The following is a 14,560-nucleotide window of genomic DNA, read 5'->3' on the forward strand; positions in this document are numbered from 1 at the left end:
GATATAACAAACTTGGATATACACTAGGTAAAGCTGCAGATCAAGTGTAACTGCCTACCCCAGCAAGTAGGTGAACAAGGGCAGTGGGATCTATTTATTTCAGGATTAGGCAAGGATGGTTTATCCTGATTAATGCTATTCAGGCACTATATTGTTGAATATTTCATGCATTAGACTATAAAAATAAATCTCAGATGAAATCATACATAAAATGTATCATTTCTGAATCAGTTCAGATATAAAACTGTCTTCTCATAATACTGCAAATAATTAACAAGCTGATTCATTTATTTTCCTAAGGAACATTTCATAAAATTATGATTTGAGATGAGCCTATCCCTGTGAATCCCCCTCATCAATGTCTGAGTCAGTCACTGAAGGTGAGAAGCCACCCAAGCTCCTTCCTCCCTGCCATAAATCACTCACCTGGAGCACGGACCTTGAAAGCTTCCAAGAAAAACATCAGCATGTAATAAGACATACAAGCCTTTTGGGCTTGTGCAATACTTTGTTCCACTCACTGCTTCTTGGGGGATCTGATTTTGTGTCATTTCAATGAGTTGTCAAAGATTCAGTGCTCAACCGCTGGCAGGTACAAAACCAGCTGAGTCTGTCATGTTGAGACAGTGGGGAAATAGCCAGGCTGCCACTCAAAGACGCAGTTCCAAGAGCAGGGAATTACATGAATACAGCCTCAGTCAGCAGCTAAAATTTCTAAGTGAGTCATGACAGCAGGATACCTCCATGTAAAATTATTCTGTTACACTTATAAAACTTTCCCTTATAATTTTTAATTCAAATTAGTAGACTTCTACTACATTTTTTTGGAGAAAAATTTCATTTCTTCCAAGAAAAATACTTTTCTCCTAAACAATTCTGATTTTCCCCGATTCTTTTTCAGATATATAGGTAGCCATTTATTTCCCTAAATAATTCTTTTATGGTCTACTGAACCTCCAAAATATGACAACTTCCCCTTCCCTTTTGCCCAGTCACACTACACATAACTGAGCTCTTTCACACTTCAAAAGAAATTTCCCCCAACTCTATTAAATAGAAAATGTTACTCTTCACACAGCTTAAAATTCCCAGCATGTGAGTTGGCTGTTTTCTCAGCATGAATAAAACTTAATATCATATTTAAAGGTAACTTTGTTAATTAGTATTGACATTTCAGAGCTGAAGGGCAGCTTTTTTCCCCCCCAGCAGCACCAGTGTCACATCAGCAGTGTGAAACCCTTATGTAAGTGCCTCATTAGGCTCAGTCCCACTTTGCAGATGTCACACTGTGTGTGGGAGCACTTGTGTATGCTATGAACAACCTGAGGGTTCAACAGTCCCATTCTCTTCATCATCTGAGGAATCCTCTCCAAACCACATAGCATAACTTGATCTACAATAACTTATTATTGTAGTGTAGACAATTGTAGTCAGTATTTCTTCTTGAGAGTCTTAAGACATACTTAAAACTTACAATACACCTGATACTCAAAAATTACCATGTTTACAGAACTGGCGTCGCATAAAAGTTTTTAAATTTCCTAACTCATGAAACTCTACTTGAGGAATTTGTGATTTTCTCCTACAGAGCTAAGTGCTCATTTTCAAACAGGCCAGTAAGCAGAAGTGTGTAATGCATCTCTTCTCCTTTTAAAGTGTAGGCTTGAAAAAGAACAGCAGCAGCAAGCAGGTCATGGAGCACAGAGGAGGGGAGGACAACAAAATTCTGGACTTCTAGACTCAGTGGGTCTCAAATTCATTGGAAAGGACAATCCATTCAGGGAAAGGCTGGACAAGTTTATAATGATCCTGAAATTCAATGTGCAAGGACCTAGACTCATAACTATGGTTTTAGACTGGATGAAAATTCAGGCTGGCTTTACTAAGTGAATGTACATTCGGTCACATATTTCTAATGATCTTTTATAAACTGTAAAAACAGTACCATAATGTGTTACAAAGAATGGGAAATTAAGCTAAAGAAAAATGAAAATGATCCCTGCTTCTGATCTTAATGACATTGTTCTCAGTTCTGTGCACACTTTGAGAGCATCCCAGCAGTTGCTCTGGTTAGGCTTAAGGGGGATTTGTGGTTACCTAACAGTTCAAAAGTTGCATTTGATTGTACAGAATCCTCAAAGACACATTTTTCTGATAATGTATTTGGATCAGTAACACCACCACCCTGGATGAACAATTGACTATACTTGTTTCAATTTCACTTTCAGACTGTTCTGAAAAAATACCATGATTTGGCAAAGCTACAAGCCTTAGCAGCCAGCAAAGTACAATTTCCTAATACTCAGTACACTGAACACTGTACTCTTAAAATGAACATGTACTATTAAAGATTCAATTCTTAAATAATACCAAAGTTAATAGTCACCATAGCAGTTTTGTAACATCAAAATTTTTATGCCACACCACAAAGACTTCCTAATTATATTTTTTCAACACCTAATTCTATGGTCAGAACATTGCTATGTTTTGCAGAACAACTCATTCAGAATTTATCATCTGACTCCAGAATTACAATAGATCTCTGATGTGTGATTGCAAAATGCCAGCTCACACAACAGCCTATTTACAGTGTTCTGATAGAATTTGACACAGTCAATAAAAAATGTCCTTTGTCATGCCCTGACCCCTTCCTGGGAATATGAAAACACACTCCCAGCTGATTCAACCATGGGGAAAAAAAATTACAAAGGCATCTTCTATCAGCAACGTGCTTGTTCCTTCTACTTGTAGCCTGCACCAAGCAATAATACTGGTGCAAATTTCTCAGCCCAAGAGTAGGACTCCTTTGTTTACACTAATCACTCCTAACCTAACCACATGTACATTTCCTTTTTTTAAGAAGACAGCCAACAGCAATGCATCCAATTAATTGTGCTATACAATTTAACACAAACTGGACAATATCACCTAAAGTGCATAGTCCAGCCATTACAGGTACAGATTGCAATTATTACATGAGAACTAAGACTTTATGACATTTCCTACAAATGCTAATTAGCTGGTAGGTTTAGGCCCTTAGTCATGTAGCACTTCATCAATCACAAAGATTAAACTATTAAAGATGGAAACTGTAACATTTTACATGAAAAGTTATGTAGCAAGTCAAGGCAGAGTATTATACTAGCCCCCTTTAGCTGGTGTTCTTTTATGATAGTCCCCAGAAAAGAATTTCCACAAGCTGTTGTCCTAATATGATCCAGGTCTACATCCTCTACACTGCTCTTGTCTCAACAGCTACTGTTTTCATCACTGAGACTCCTACTTCAGAGTATAGAACTGGAGTTTTTTCAAGTATCTGTAGATTCCTAGAGGACAAAACACTCCATTTCTACCTACTGGAGACAAGGTGAAATTTGGGAGCAGAGGGACGTCATCCAGCTCAGCACTTTTGCCCCCCAGCCTACAGCTCGGCCACATTCATAGAACTGGAACGTTCTGGTAAGAAATACATAAAGATTTCTGAGGTCTGCCCCTCTGCATGCTAAACTGACAGATATGAGGTGTAAGACTAGCTTTGCCAGGTTAAACAAGGCTATTAAAACAGCATACCCAGCTTTACTGGCACTAAAATGGAACAGTGGTGCCAAAGGTTCTAAAAGAAAGAAATATTAAGTAATATTGCACCTCTGACATTGACATAAGTTTATTATTACTCCATGCCAATCTACCTTGATCCAAATCCTCTAAACACAAGCTGCTCCAGTGCTGGGCCTCCCTTAAGCCTGCAAATTATACTGAATAGTGCAGCAGTTTTTCAATTTGGTCAAAAAATTTCACCCAAATCTCCACACAGAAGGACACTGCACCATCAGATCCTTATCTAGCCCATCAAATTTTCTGCATCTTGTTAGCCTGTGTTAATTTCTATGGCTTCCCATGGGCCTCACCACAGCTGTTTTGGGTTTGATTCTTCCCCACCTTTGGTAGGGAGCACTCAACAGAAACTGTCCTTCCCTCCTAGTGTGACAGCTATCCAGAAAAGGGAAGGAACTGCTCCACTTTCCAAAGAGAGTTTTTCAGTGTTTGGTTTTATCTCCTTTGTAATTTTTTTTTCCATCCAGCAGATAATTCATATAAGAGAAGGAATACAGATTAGAAATTGCACATTTCCAAGTTACATATTCCTTCCTACTCACTTGCAGGTTATTACTGACAGAAATATTTTTAGGCACTATACACAAATTCTTCCTTCTTCAGTTACTTGAATACAACCATTAAAACAAATGTTATTTTAGGCTGAGTGAGGTACTTCAGGCTGAGTGCAGAGAGATGTGGCCATCTATCTTGCATCAACAACTGAAGGCAGGAACACAACTGGTTATTCACAAGTCTCATATCAAAGGAAAACAAAAATACAAGGGAATCAAATTTGGTCCTGAGTAGAAAGAAGAAAAAGGAGGCAAGCATTAAAATATTGCAGTCAGAATCTGATGTCCAAACAGAACCGCAGAAGAACTAGAAGCACTTCCTTCATTTTCAGAAGGGCTTTCAGGAGAGCGAGCAGAACCAGAGCAGTCCTGGATGAGGGAGGATTTGTAAACACAGGGCAATCCACTGTGAGGCCCAGCCATTGTTCCACCTCCTGAATGTCACTGAAATGGCCCATACTGCTTTCCCCTCCTTCAATTCCCCACATGTATGTGCACAATGAGAACAAGTTTCTAAATGATCAACACAGACATGTCTGGCTGCCATCCCAAAGTGAAATCAATACTGGAAGATGTGACCAGAAGTTCACACAATGAGCAAAAAACTGGAGGCAAACAAAAGTCACATGCAATCCAGAAAGGAGTAAAACATGAAATTATCACTAGATTAAAATAAAGGATAAAATAAGTGTAATTAGGATAGAGTAAATACTTTTCTATCTTAGTTATGCTTGCAATTGGAAAGGCATATTGTCAAAACTGGAAAGAAAACAGGTATATTGGACAATCTTTTTCCTAAAGCACAGCATCCAATACTACACTCTGAAAATCCTGAAAAGGGCCTGTTCAAAAATACTGCAATAACAAATATTGTAGTACTAGGAATTAGTACTATACACAGTCCAACATACTTCTGAACTAACACATGACCAATCTGCCTGCGCTCCAAAAGAAGCTGTGCTCCCTTTGCCAGAACACATGGACTGTCCAAGGTATGAACACCCTGGGATACAACTTCATCTGCTGAGAGTAAAGATACCTAGAACTGAAAGGCTCTAGTGCCAGGAAAGCTTCCTGAGGAAAAAAAAAATAGGCCCAGAACACCTTCCCTTCTGCATGCAAGTATTGTGACCCAGAGATGAGATTTCATCTGCTGCCAAGGACACTGGAATGCTCAAGGACCCTAAACAAGAGAAGCCATGATCTAACAAGCACTGCCAAAATGAAGCTGCACACTTGTCTTAACCAGACAAGGAGATTGTTTTGGTTTTTTAGGTTTTTTTTTTTTTTCCAAGTGAATGTAAAAGCCTGAGTTTGCATTGGTGACATACAGCATTTTCTACTTCAGAATTGTACACCAGGCACATGAAAAGTAAACCCTGAAAGCATTATTTAAAGCATCATGCTCTAGATTTACTCAAATGAGGGGTGAGCAGAGCAGGACTATATTTCAAACAAATTTCTCTTTAGTCAAATGATCTGTGAGTGAATATTGGAAGAGAAACACAAGCAAAATAAAGATCCAAATCTGAAAATGTGACCTAAGGGTAATTTTAAAAATCTATTTTCCTAATACAACATTCTTCTCCTATAACTATAATAATGGTATTGTGACAATCTGGCATTAGTATTTTTCAGCATCTACACATTAGAAGAATGTGGTTATAAAAAATGTTTCAGAGAAGCAAATCTACACATAACTTTTGTGCTGTAAATGTAATACTTTTTGTTTTTTTTTTTTTAAATAATCGTCAAAATTCATCATTCTCTAAGTGAACCCAGTATTCAGTCCACAGCAGAAAAACTAAACTTCACAAGTCCCCTAATGAAAGGAAATAAAAACTTTCAAGACAGAAAATGCTACTGGAAGTGCTACTTCCAGTTTTAAAATATCAGTTCAGTACTAGCTCCAATTTTCCACCCAGCTGTTAGCAGGATTTATCTCTTTGCATACTAGAGCTCATGAGGCCATGGCATATTTTATTCCATGATCTCGTGAGGAGAGAAAAAGCAGATTGAGAATGATTATGTCCATTAAGAAGCAAGTGTAAAAGATGCAAGACCATCTGCACACCCTAATAAAATGGTCATGATTTCTTAAAAACAGCAAAATTGTTTTTTCTGCAGATTTCTGAGGACAAAGCCATGACAGATAGTGCTGATAGCTCTGTGACAGTTACTCATTACAAAATTTTCATCACTGAATACACATTCCTCTTACTGAACCATTTCCTCAAGACGTAAGAGAAATTGTAAATTGTTGGTTTGTTCAGGGGTTTGGGGTTTTTTTTAGAATGCAAACAATAAGAAAACATGCATTCTATTCTTCAGAATGCTCAAGAAATGTCCAAAACTAGTTGGCATTCAGCATAAAAGCCCTGAAGATTGCTTTCTTTTACATGATCAGCACTGCTAACAAGGCAAATATTCAGAAATAGGGTTAAAGTAGATGAGTACTTATATTCCAGCTTTGATAGGCCTTACATCCCGGTAAAAAAAAAAAAAAAAGCAGCCCTCTCAGCTTCTGGAAAATAAGAACTTGGCTTTTTTAATTTGGTACTTAAGCAACTGCAGACAGAAGCACAACTAGACCATGTGAACCCTGTATGAATCCTGGAGGAAAACCACAGTAACATGAACTACCTACATAATAATTGAGTAAGGAGGAGTAGACATTCTTTGAGTGGCTGTAAAAGGAGGGGAGAAGAGTAAAATATAGATGATGCCAGAAACTTTTTCTTCATTTCTCTGCATGGTCCCAAGTGCATCTCTATATGGTAAACAGTGACACACAGGACAAAAACTGTACACACCTGGCAGCATAAATATTTTGGTGAGTGTGAGAAAAAGGATCTGGAAATGAACACTCTACTGCTGTATGCAGAGCCCTTGTAGAGCTGCCTCTACAGGAAATTCCCTCCCCACTCCCCCAGGTGAAAGCTATAATGGATTGAATCCCATGTCCAAAGAGAGCAAATGCAGTTACATTTGTGGAAAATTAGAAACAAGATAATTTGGCTGCTTGGAGGGAGCCTCCCTTAATGTCTTTAGACCATAAGGAAAGCAGATAATTGATTTAATTAATTTCCCTTCTCCACTCCCCTCCTCTCCGCCCAGAAAATAAAGTCCTTCAGGCTAAAAACAGTATCCCAATCCTTCAGCAGGCCCACACATTTTATTTAGATTATTTGGAAAGAGTAGTAACCAGTATCCATAAGGATACTGGAATCCCTTATGTTGAGGGATAAGAAGTTTTATCAAGAGTTTCAGTACTTTCCTTTAACTCCAATCATTTTGTGACAACTGCAGCATCTAACATTTTTCTTCTATAGTATGTATTTGATACTATAAAAATGCACCCACAGATAAAAGCAAGACATTGTCTATTAGAAAATTTTACTATTACAGACTCTCTGCATCTTTTCTAATATATTAACAGCAACGCACTTTAGGAAACAGGAGCATTTCCTTTAAACGTACCTCAAAAGTTGTACAACATATCCTTTCATCAGTGATCTTACCTTTTTCTGAAGGACATTAATTTTTCTTTCTTTTACTTCCAACATGTCTTTCATATCTCGAATTTCTCCAGCAAGGGTTCCCTTCTCTTCTGTGAGGTCTTGAAGTTGTTTTGTTTTTTTATTCAGAAAGGTTTCTTTTTCTTCTAACCGTAACCGCAAGGCATCAACCTACAGCAAGTAAATCAAACATATTTAGGGCTCAATAGAAATCGTTAAAATATTTTTTTCTAATACTCTTTTATTCACACTTAAGAAACGTTTTATTTCTCTTCTATGTAATTTTCCAAACTGAACTCTAAGACATTGCTTTACTTGTTACACTTTTCTCCAGTGTTTATTTCAAAAGTCTCTTACCAAATGGATCTGACTTCTTCACTGCAATAATCACAAATCCTCATCAAACAAAATAAGGGATATTCAAGGATTTTCCTAAGCAAAACACTCTGCATACATCACTGGTGAGGTTTTTTTCTGAAATACTAAAAAGAAGAAAAAACAAAACCCAAAAGTGGCAGGAAGATGGTAGAGGCACAACCAACACCAAAGGAGGCTTCAAGCATCTGCAGCTCTCTCTTGTTCCTCAGCCCAGCCTTTTATCCCCTCCTGCTGATGCCCTGCCCCTGTGTGCCCTCTGCTCCCTTTGGTGGTTGGGCAGTGCCCTGGGCACTCCCTGGCTCATTGCTGCCAGTGCTGCTCACCTGCTGCTCACAGCTGTGCCCACTGGGGATGATGAGGCTCAGACACAGCCCCTCTCCCAATTACCCCAAACCATGTATCTACAACACAAAGGAATTCCAACAGCCCAGAATGTGTAAGAACCCTTGATTTTCTCATTTCTTGCTTTGCAAATATTCAAGCACACAAATTTGTTATTCTCTTAATGCAATTCAAACAGTAATAAAATAGCAGAGATCTCAATCTCAATTCATTAAAGAAAGAGAATATATTTGGCTTTAACCATCATTTCTACAAGAATCACACTGGACATGTATTGGTGCCTTCAGCAACACTTCCACTGTTTATATATTCTGGTTCAGAAAAGCAGCTACAAATGAATTGCTGAGCAGCTCTCAGCATAAAATACTGGGGGGTGGGGAATATTTGGGAGAAAAGAACAGATTTCATCATATTTGAAGTTTTTGAAAACCAAGACATTGTTTCACTGTGAGTTTCATATTATTGAAAGCTGATTTGCAAATAAAATAACACAAGAAAACGCATACCCACGAAATTCAGTCAGTGCTAATAAACATCATGGAAAGTAGAGAGCTAAGATAAATGGAGTGCAATAATTTATTGTTACAGAGACAGGTTTCCTTGAGCAGAGGCTTTTTCTGCACCTCTGAACCATGAGGTGTTCACATTAAGTGGACTCACAGGCTTTCTTTGGCTGCAAGGCTCACCACTGAGAAGTCAAGCTTTGGATTGAAAATGTATGATGTGGCATTTTAGAATAATTCTCCATCTACAAGACAACTGCAGGCAGTCAGGCAAGTGAGACATATTTGATTCACTAATCCAAATTTCAAGCATACAAATTTTAGAAAATAAAGAACAAGAGTTTAAATCTCCTAGAAATACATAAGGTTAATTCATAAAAAAAAACTAGATGGAAGAAACTGAAAGGGCATAAATGGAGGCTAAGCATTTTTTAGTTCTGCAGATGGAACAGTCAGAAAGGGTCTCCTCTATTAAGCAATTTGTTCTCTAGTTAATCAGAATACTATCAAAGTGCAAAATAATCATCAAATCTATATTTATGTATATTCTGAGTTTTGTAACACTAAATTTATTCAAAGCAAAAGTATTTTCAATGCCACTTCAAAACTTGGTTTGGGACCAATTTAGATGATCTATTGGATCTCAAAATGCATGTTCTTCCTGCTTTTAAAATGGCTCATTGCCTTTCTATACACTGGAAAAAAGATTTATATTCCACTAGATTTATTTTATTTTTAAGACTTTTTTTACAATATTACAGTAACAGGATCTCTCAGTTTGTAAGCAGCGTGCAGTAAGGGATTCAAAGATGACTTTTTCAATTAGAAAACAAGAAATAATAGTAGCAGTAAGCTTTCAGACCTCTTTTTATAAACAAAAAAAGACCTCATCTGAATCTCATTACCACATCTTCTTTATACTTAATCACTTCTTTGCTTCACGGCTGAAAGCAATCCCTGAAGTCAAATCACAGAAATCTCTGCTGGGCCTTCCAGCTGCAGCTGAGGAGCTCGTCAGGACCTTGGAGCAGCTCTGCAAAAGCAGCTCTCCCCATCAGCCACTGCCAGGCTCATTTCCCAGCTGCCACCAGGCAGGAGCCCAAAGCTTCAAGTCAAGGGAGCTGGAGGTGATTGGATCCCCAGACAAACAAAGCTCTGACACCATTCCCCCATGGCTGGGAAAACTCAGCAGCTTCCACAGGTCTGATGCAGCTTGTCCTGCTTGGCTGAACCCAGCAGTGTCTCAGTCAATAATCTTTTATGCTCTGCCCATCCAGTCCCAGCACCAAGGGCCAAGGAGACAGTTCTCAGTCTTCTTCAGAAATTTCTTCCTACAGACCCTGTGAGCATGGCTCTCTAAATTCAATTGAGGAGTGGGGAGATTTTAGGCAATAAAACTTGGGAGCACAAGGAGGGTGCAGAGGATGATCAAATGGCTCTGAATGCCCAGTGACAACCTGTGTGGGAAACAGGAGCAGAGCTCCTGTTCACTCCAGCTTCTCAGACTCAAATCCTCCTTCAGTCTTTAAAACACAACCAAAGTGCAGCTTCACTTGCACTGAGAAACAGCCAAAGAGTCTCAATCCTTTCAACCCATATTCACACAAGGTCAGTGCAAGAGTTGGGAAGGAAAGAGCACAGTATGTCCACCACAGCCTTGGGTGGAAGAAAAAAAAATCGGCCAAATACATATCTAGTTTCTTACATCTTCTCATTTTGAAGCTGATACAGCAGAGAACTTTAATTCAAAAATCCACCTGCACAATGAAGTATTTTGATGGAATAAGTCTATCATCCCCAAACTAACATTCACAGCAAGGAGCCCTTCTGAAAGCAGAGGCAGAACCCTGAGCAGTGCCAGCCTGGGAGAGGGAACAGACAACTCATACTGTGGGTGGTCTTGGGGGTGCAGATTGATTTTCTATTCACAGGAGTGCCATGTGGAGGTTTGGAGAACATCAGTTATGTCAGTCATTTTCTCCTTCCCTAAAGTTGTCTTTCAGCCTGTAGCAACCACAAACCAAGACTTTTACATTTCTCCCAATAGGAAACAAAACTACCTCAGCCTGAACTGCAGGCGACCTTTCCCTATCTGCTCAGCACTAAGTGTGTATGACATCATCTCGTAAGTCAAATAAGAACCTCCAGATGGCAGAAAACCAAAATGCTCTTAAGTCAGGTCCTCATCTTGTGGACAACCAGAAGCAAAATATACTACTTCATTTTTGGCCAGGGCGAATTTTCCAATGTAAGAAATTGTCTCTTCCCTGAAAATGGTTCTGTGAAATCACATCTCCCAAAAATAACACAACAATGAAGTACTCTAGAGGGAGCATGCCAGCACACCATGAGGAATGTCTTCCATTTTGTTACTGCCTCTTTTCCACCTAAAGCATTTAAAATATGATTTGAAAGGAAATTACATTCAGGTCATTTTACAGCAAAAGATATACATATAGGTATATACATACATATATATATATATATATATATATATATATATATATGAAAAGATAAGGATTTCTTGTACACAAAATCTCTCTCTTTGGCTTTTCACTCAACACTATCTCATTTTAAGAGTCCTTGACTTATTTCTTCCAATCTCTTGCAGTATATTTACTAGTAAAACTTGGCAGTCTGAAGAACACCATAATTTTCAAGAAAAATAAAGCAAAACCAGATCTGATAGCTAACACATTAAGTATTTCAAAGACCCCTCTCTAAGTAAATTGCTTTTTAATTTTGTCTAACTTCTTTTTCCTCAGCAGCTACTTATTTCTACTATTTAGTACAATAAACTCTGTCACTTGCTCTGGAAACATACTACACACTGTAAAAACTTTAGAATTGGGTTATACTTTTGGAAAAAAAGAGTTCATGTAAGTGGCAAAAATTGCCAAAGTCAAACTTTATTAATCGTCATGTCATCACCCGCCACTCATGACCAGCTTCAGTAGTGATATCTATTCCTTGAAGTTCCTTTCTGTTAACTGTTTAACTTAGATGCCATATTACATATCTCATTTATGAAAGTGGTTTAGTGCTAAGGAGCTCCACGGGGAAGTAAAACATGAAGCAGCACTACTGTGTTTCACTGTGAAGATTTATTTACTTTACTATCATAAATGAACACATTTAAAGCAAATGTTTGACTGTATTTTTTTTAAACTAAACCTGAAGGTCCTGCTGAAGTCCTAAGTGTGCTGTAGTACCACAGCTGGGGTAATGAGAAAAAACTGCAACCCAGTGTTAATCCCCTCCTGAGCCAGCCCTGTTCCTGCACACAGTGCAGCCAAAATTCACCTCTGTGCCCAAGAGTCCTGCTCCTTCCCTTCTGCACCATCATTCTCCCCCTTTGTCATCATCATCACTACAGGCTCCACAGCCCTATAGACATTTTCTGGGCTATTATTTGCTCTTTTAGTATATTATGCAGCCATCTTTTGAGGAAAACCTTCAGTTGATTCAAAAAAAAAAAAAAAAAATTCTATTAAAGATCTTAGTTCCTGTGTTTGTGCACCCATATATATCTTGGGGAAGTTCTAAGCTGTTACTATGAAAACCAATTTAAACCTAGAATAAAAGAGCTGTCACTCTGATTTTCCATACAGAACTACTGAATTATTAGTACAGACAGCATATTCTCACATGGGTCCTTTTGCAAATATGAGAACTGAACTACAAGTATAGAAAGGATATCATGTGTCCCAATTGTACCCTCCAGAGCCATTTTAAAAAAGCCCAAAAAAACCCCTATTCTAAAATAAGAAAACATAATGAAAACTACCTCTTCATCATATTTGTCCCTCATTTTTTAGTCTGATGTGATAAAGATTACCTTTTTCAAAGCAACAGCTGTACCTGGAAAGCCATACATTCATTTCTATCAAAAACATCTGATGTATGTAAAATTCAAGGCAGAAAAGGCAGAACATTTTGAAGTTGCAGATACCTGAATTTTGTACAGTTAATATCCTTTACACTCTGTTCCAAATTGAAACTCTAGTGAGCTTGCCAGCTTTTTCACTTCACAGAAGAAAATTCCACTTTCAGGCATTATCTCAAACAACATTCTCACCCCTCTAATGCTCTAAGTTGCTCTAGTTCACATTTTAATTCAGCTGATAGTTTATATGCTTTATATTCTTTAAAGTATAATCTAGTTTACTATTTATTTCTACAACTTCAGTATTTAAGAACTGACCTAAGGGAAGGACTTTGTAGTCCAGGGAAACAGTGAGCAACAGGGGATGTTTTGCTAACACAGGCCAGTGTTGGCTGCTCCCATCAGGAGAACAAACTCCTGCCATTTCCCTGACAGAATCCCTGTCACAAGCTCCTTCAGTACAAGGGCAGGAGAAGCACCCAGTGCTGGAACACCTCAAAATCACTGTACTCAATCCTTGAAGATGACACCAATAATTTTCATAAACTCCCCAGCCTTCATCCTCAACAGCTTTGGCAGCTCTACTAATTAATCTTTATTTTTCTTATATTCATCTTATCCACCAGTCCAGATTATGCTGCTCTTTAAAAGAGAAAGTTGTTTAACTGATGGGTCAAACTACACCAGGAAAGGTTTCAGCTGAACCAGAGATTGTAAACAACATATTAATGGTTCCTTCAGGCAGTAGGAAGCTTGTCCTTGTGGAACATCATATGCCACAAGGAATTCTGACCCATGCACCTTATCAATAAGGCCAACTGCCTGCCAGCTGGTTTATTCTAATTTATATCTTGCTTATTCTTACCATTAAAATTAAGTGCTTTAAAGCAACTAGTCCAAAGTTCAGAATTTAATATTCAGTTTAGTTCCAGCAAATTTTGGAAAACACATGGGAACTGTAACTCATGTGCTAATTCTTACAGTTTTTGTTAATAAAACTTCCAGCACTAACCTTACCTCATTGAATTTTCCTCACTGATTTTTATGCTCACTATAAAACTATAGCTATCATAATACCTTTGAATTACTGCAAAAAGAAGTCAGTCATTCCAGATTCAATGCTATTTAGCAACATAATGATAGTTATAAATTCAAAATACTTAAAATCAATTTACTAAACTACCAATCTTGGAAGCTTTTAACTTTCAAAATTTCTGTCTTCAGTAACATTCAAATTTTATTGTACTGTAACAGGTTAATAGAAAGTTAATAAGAAAGTCATGGTGTTCTTTTTTAAAGTCAAGCCAATGTATTTAACTGCTTCCTGAAAAAAAAATGTGTAGAATTCCATGAAAGAATCATCAGTAAATATCCATTAATTTGAAATATGGTAAAAATAGAGTTTTTACATGAACTGGTTTTCTGTTTAACTTTCTTTACTAGTAGGATTCAGTAATTAAAAATAGTTGACATAGCAATGAATATGTGATTTTCAAAAAGTACATTTATGTTTGTAACCTACTCAGAAGAAAGGAGGTGCCTGTAGGTAAAACCACTCTCCAGCTGAGGTAGAGAGGCTGTGCTGTGGCTTCTAGGGATGGGCTGCGTCCTCATCCTCTCTCTCAATTTCACATCTTTTGAGTGACACATCTCACAGAGGAGAATCTCATGATTCACCCTGTTCTGAAACTGGATCACCTGGTTGTGTCAGCTATTGGAATATCAGATATTCCTACATCAGCAGGTCCAGCTGCAATCAGCTCA

General features: G+C 37.9%; 1 protein-coding gene across 10 annotated transcripts in view; it reads right to left on the reverse strand.

The window, feature by feature from the left end:
• Positions 1-14,560, reverse strand: part of ERC2 (ELKS/RAB6-interacting/CAST family member 2) — a 401,773-nt gene that overhangs the window by 275,136 nt on the left and 112,077 nt on the right. For all 10 annotated transcript variants that reach the window (XR_010028823.1, XR_010028829.1, XR_010028825.1 and 7 more), the window contains exon 7: positions 7,691-7,858. Coding sequence is in view for 1 of the 10 variants with exons in the window: in XM_063164669.1 (XP_063020739.1) it covers positions 7,691-7,858 (168 nt within the window). In the remaining 9 variants the exon portion in view is untranslated. The remainder of the gene's footprint in view (positions 1-7,690; positions 7,859-14,560) is intronic.

The sequence above is a fragment of the Melospiza melodia genome, chromosome 10 (assembly GCF_035770615.1).
Source record: "Melospiza melodia melodia isolate bMelMel2 chromosome 10, bMelMel2.pri, whole genome shotgun sequence".
In the NCBI taxonomy this organism is placed as follows: domain Eukaryota; kingdom Metazoa; phylum Chordata; class Aves; order Passeriformes; family Passerellidae; genus Melospiza; species Melospiza melodia.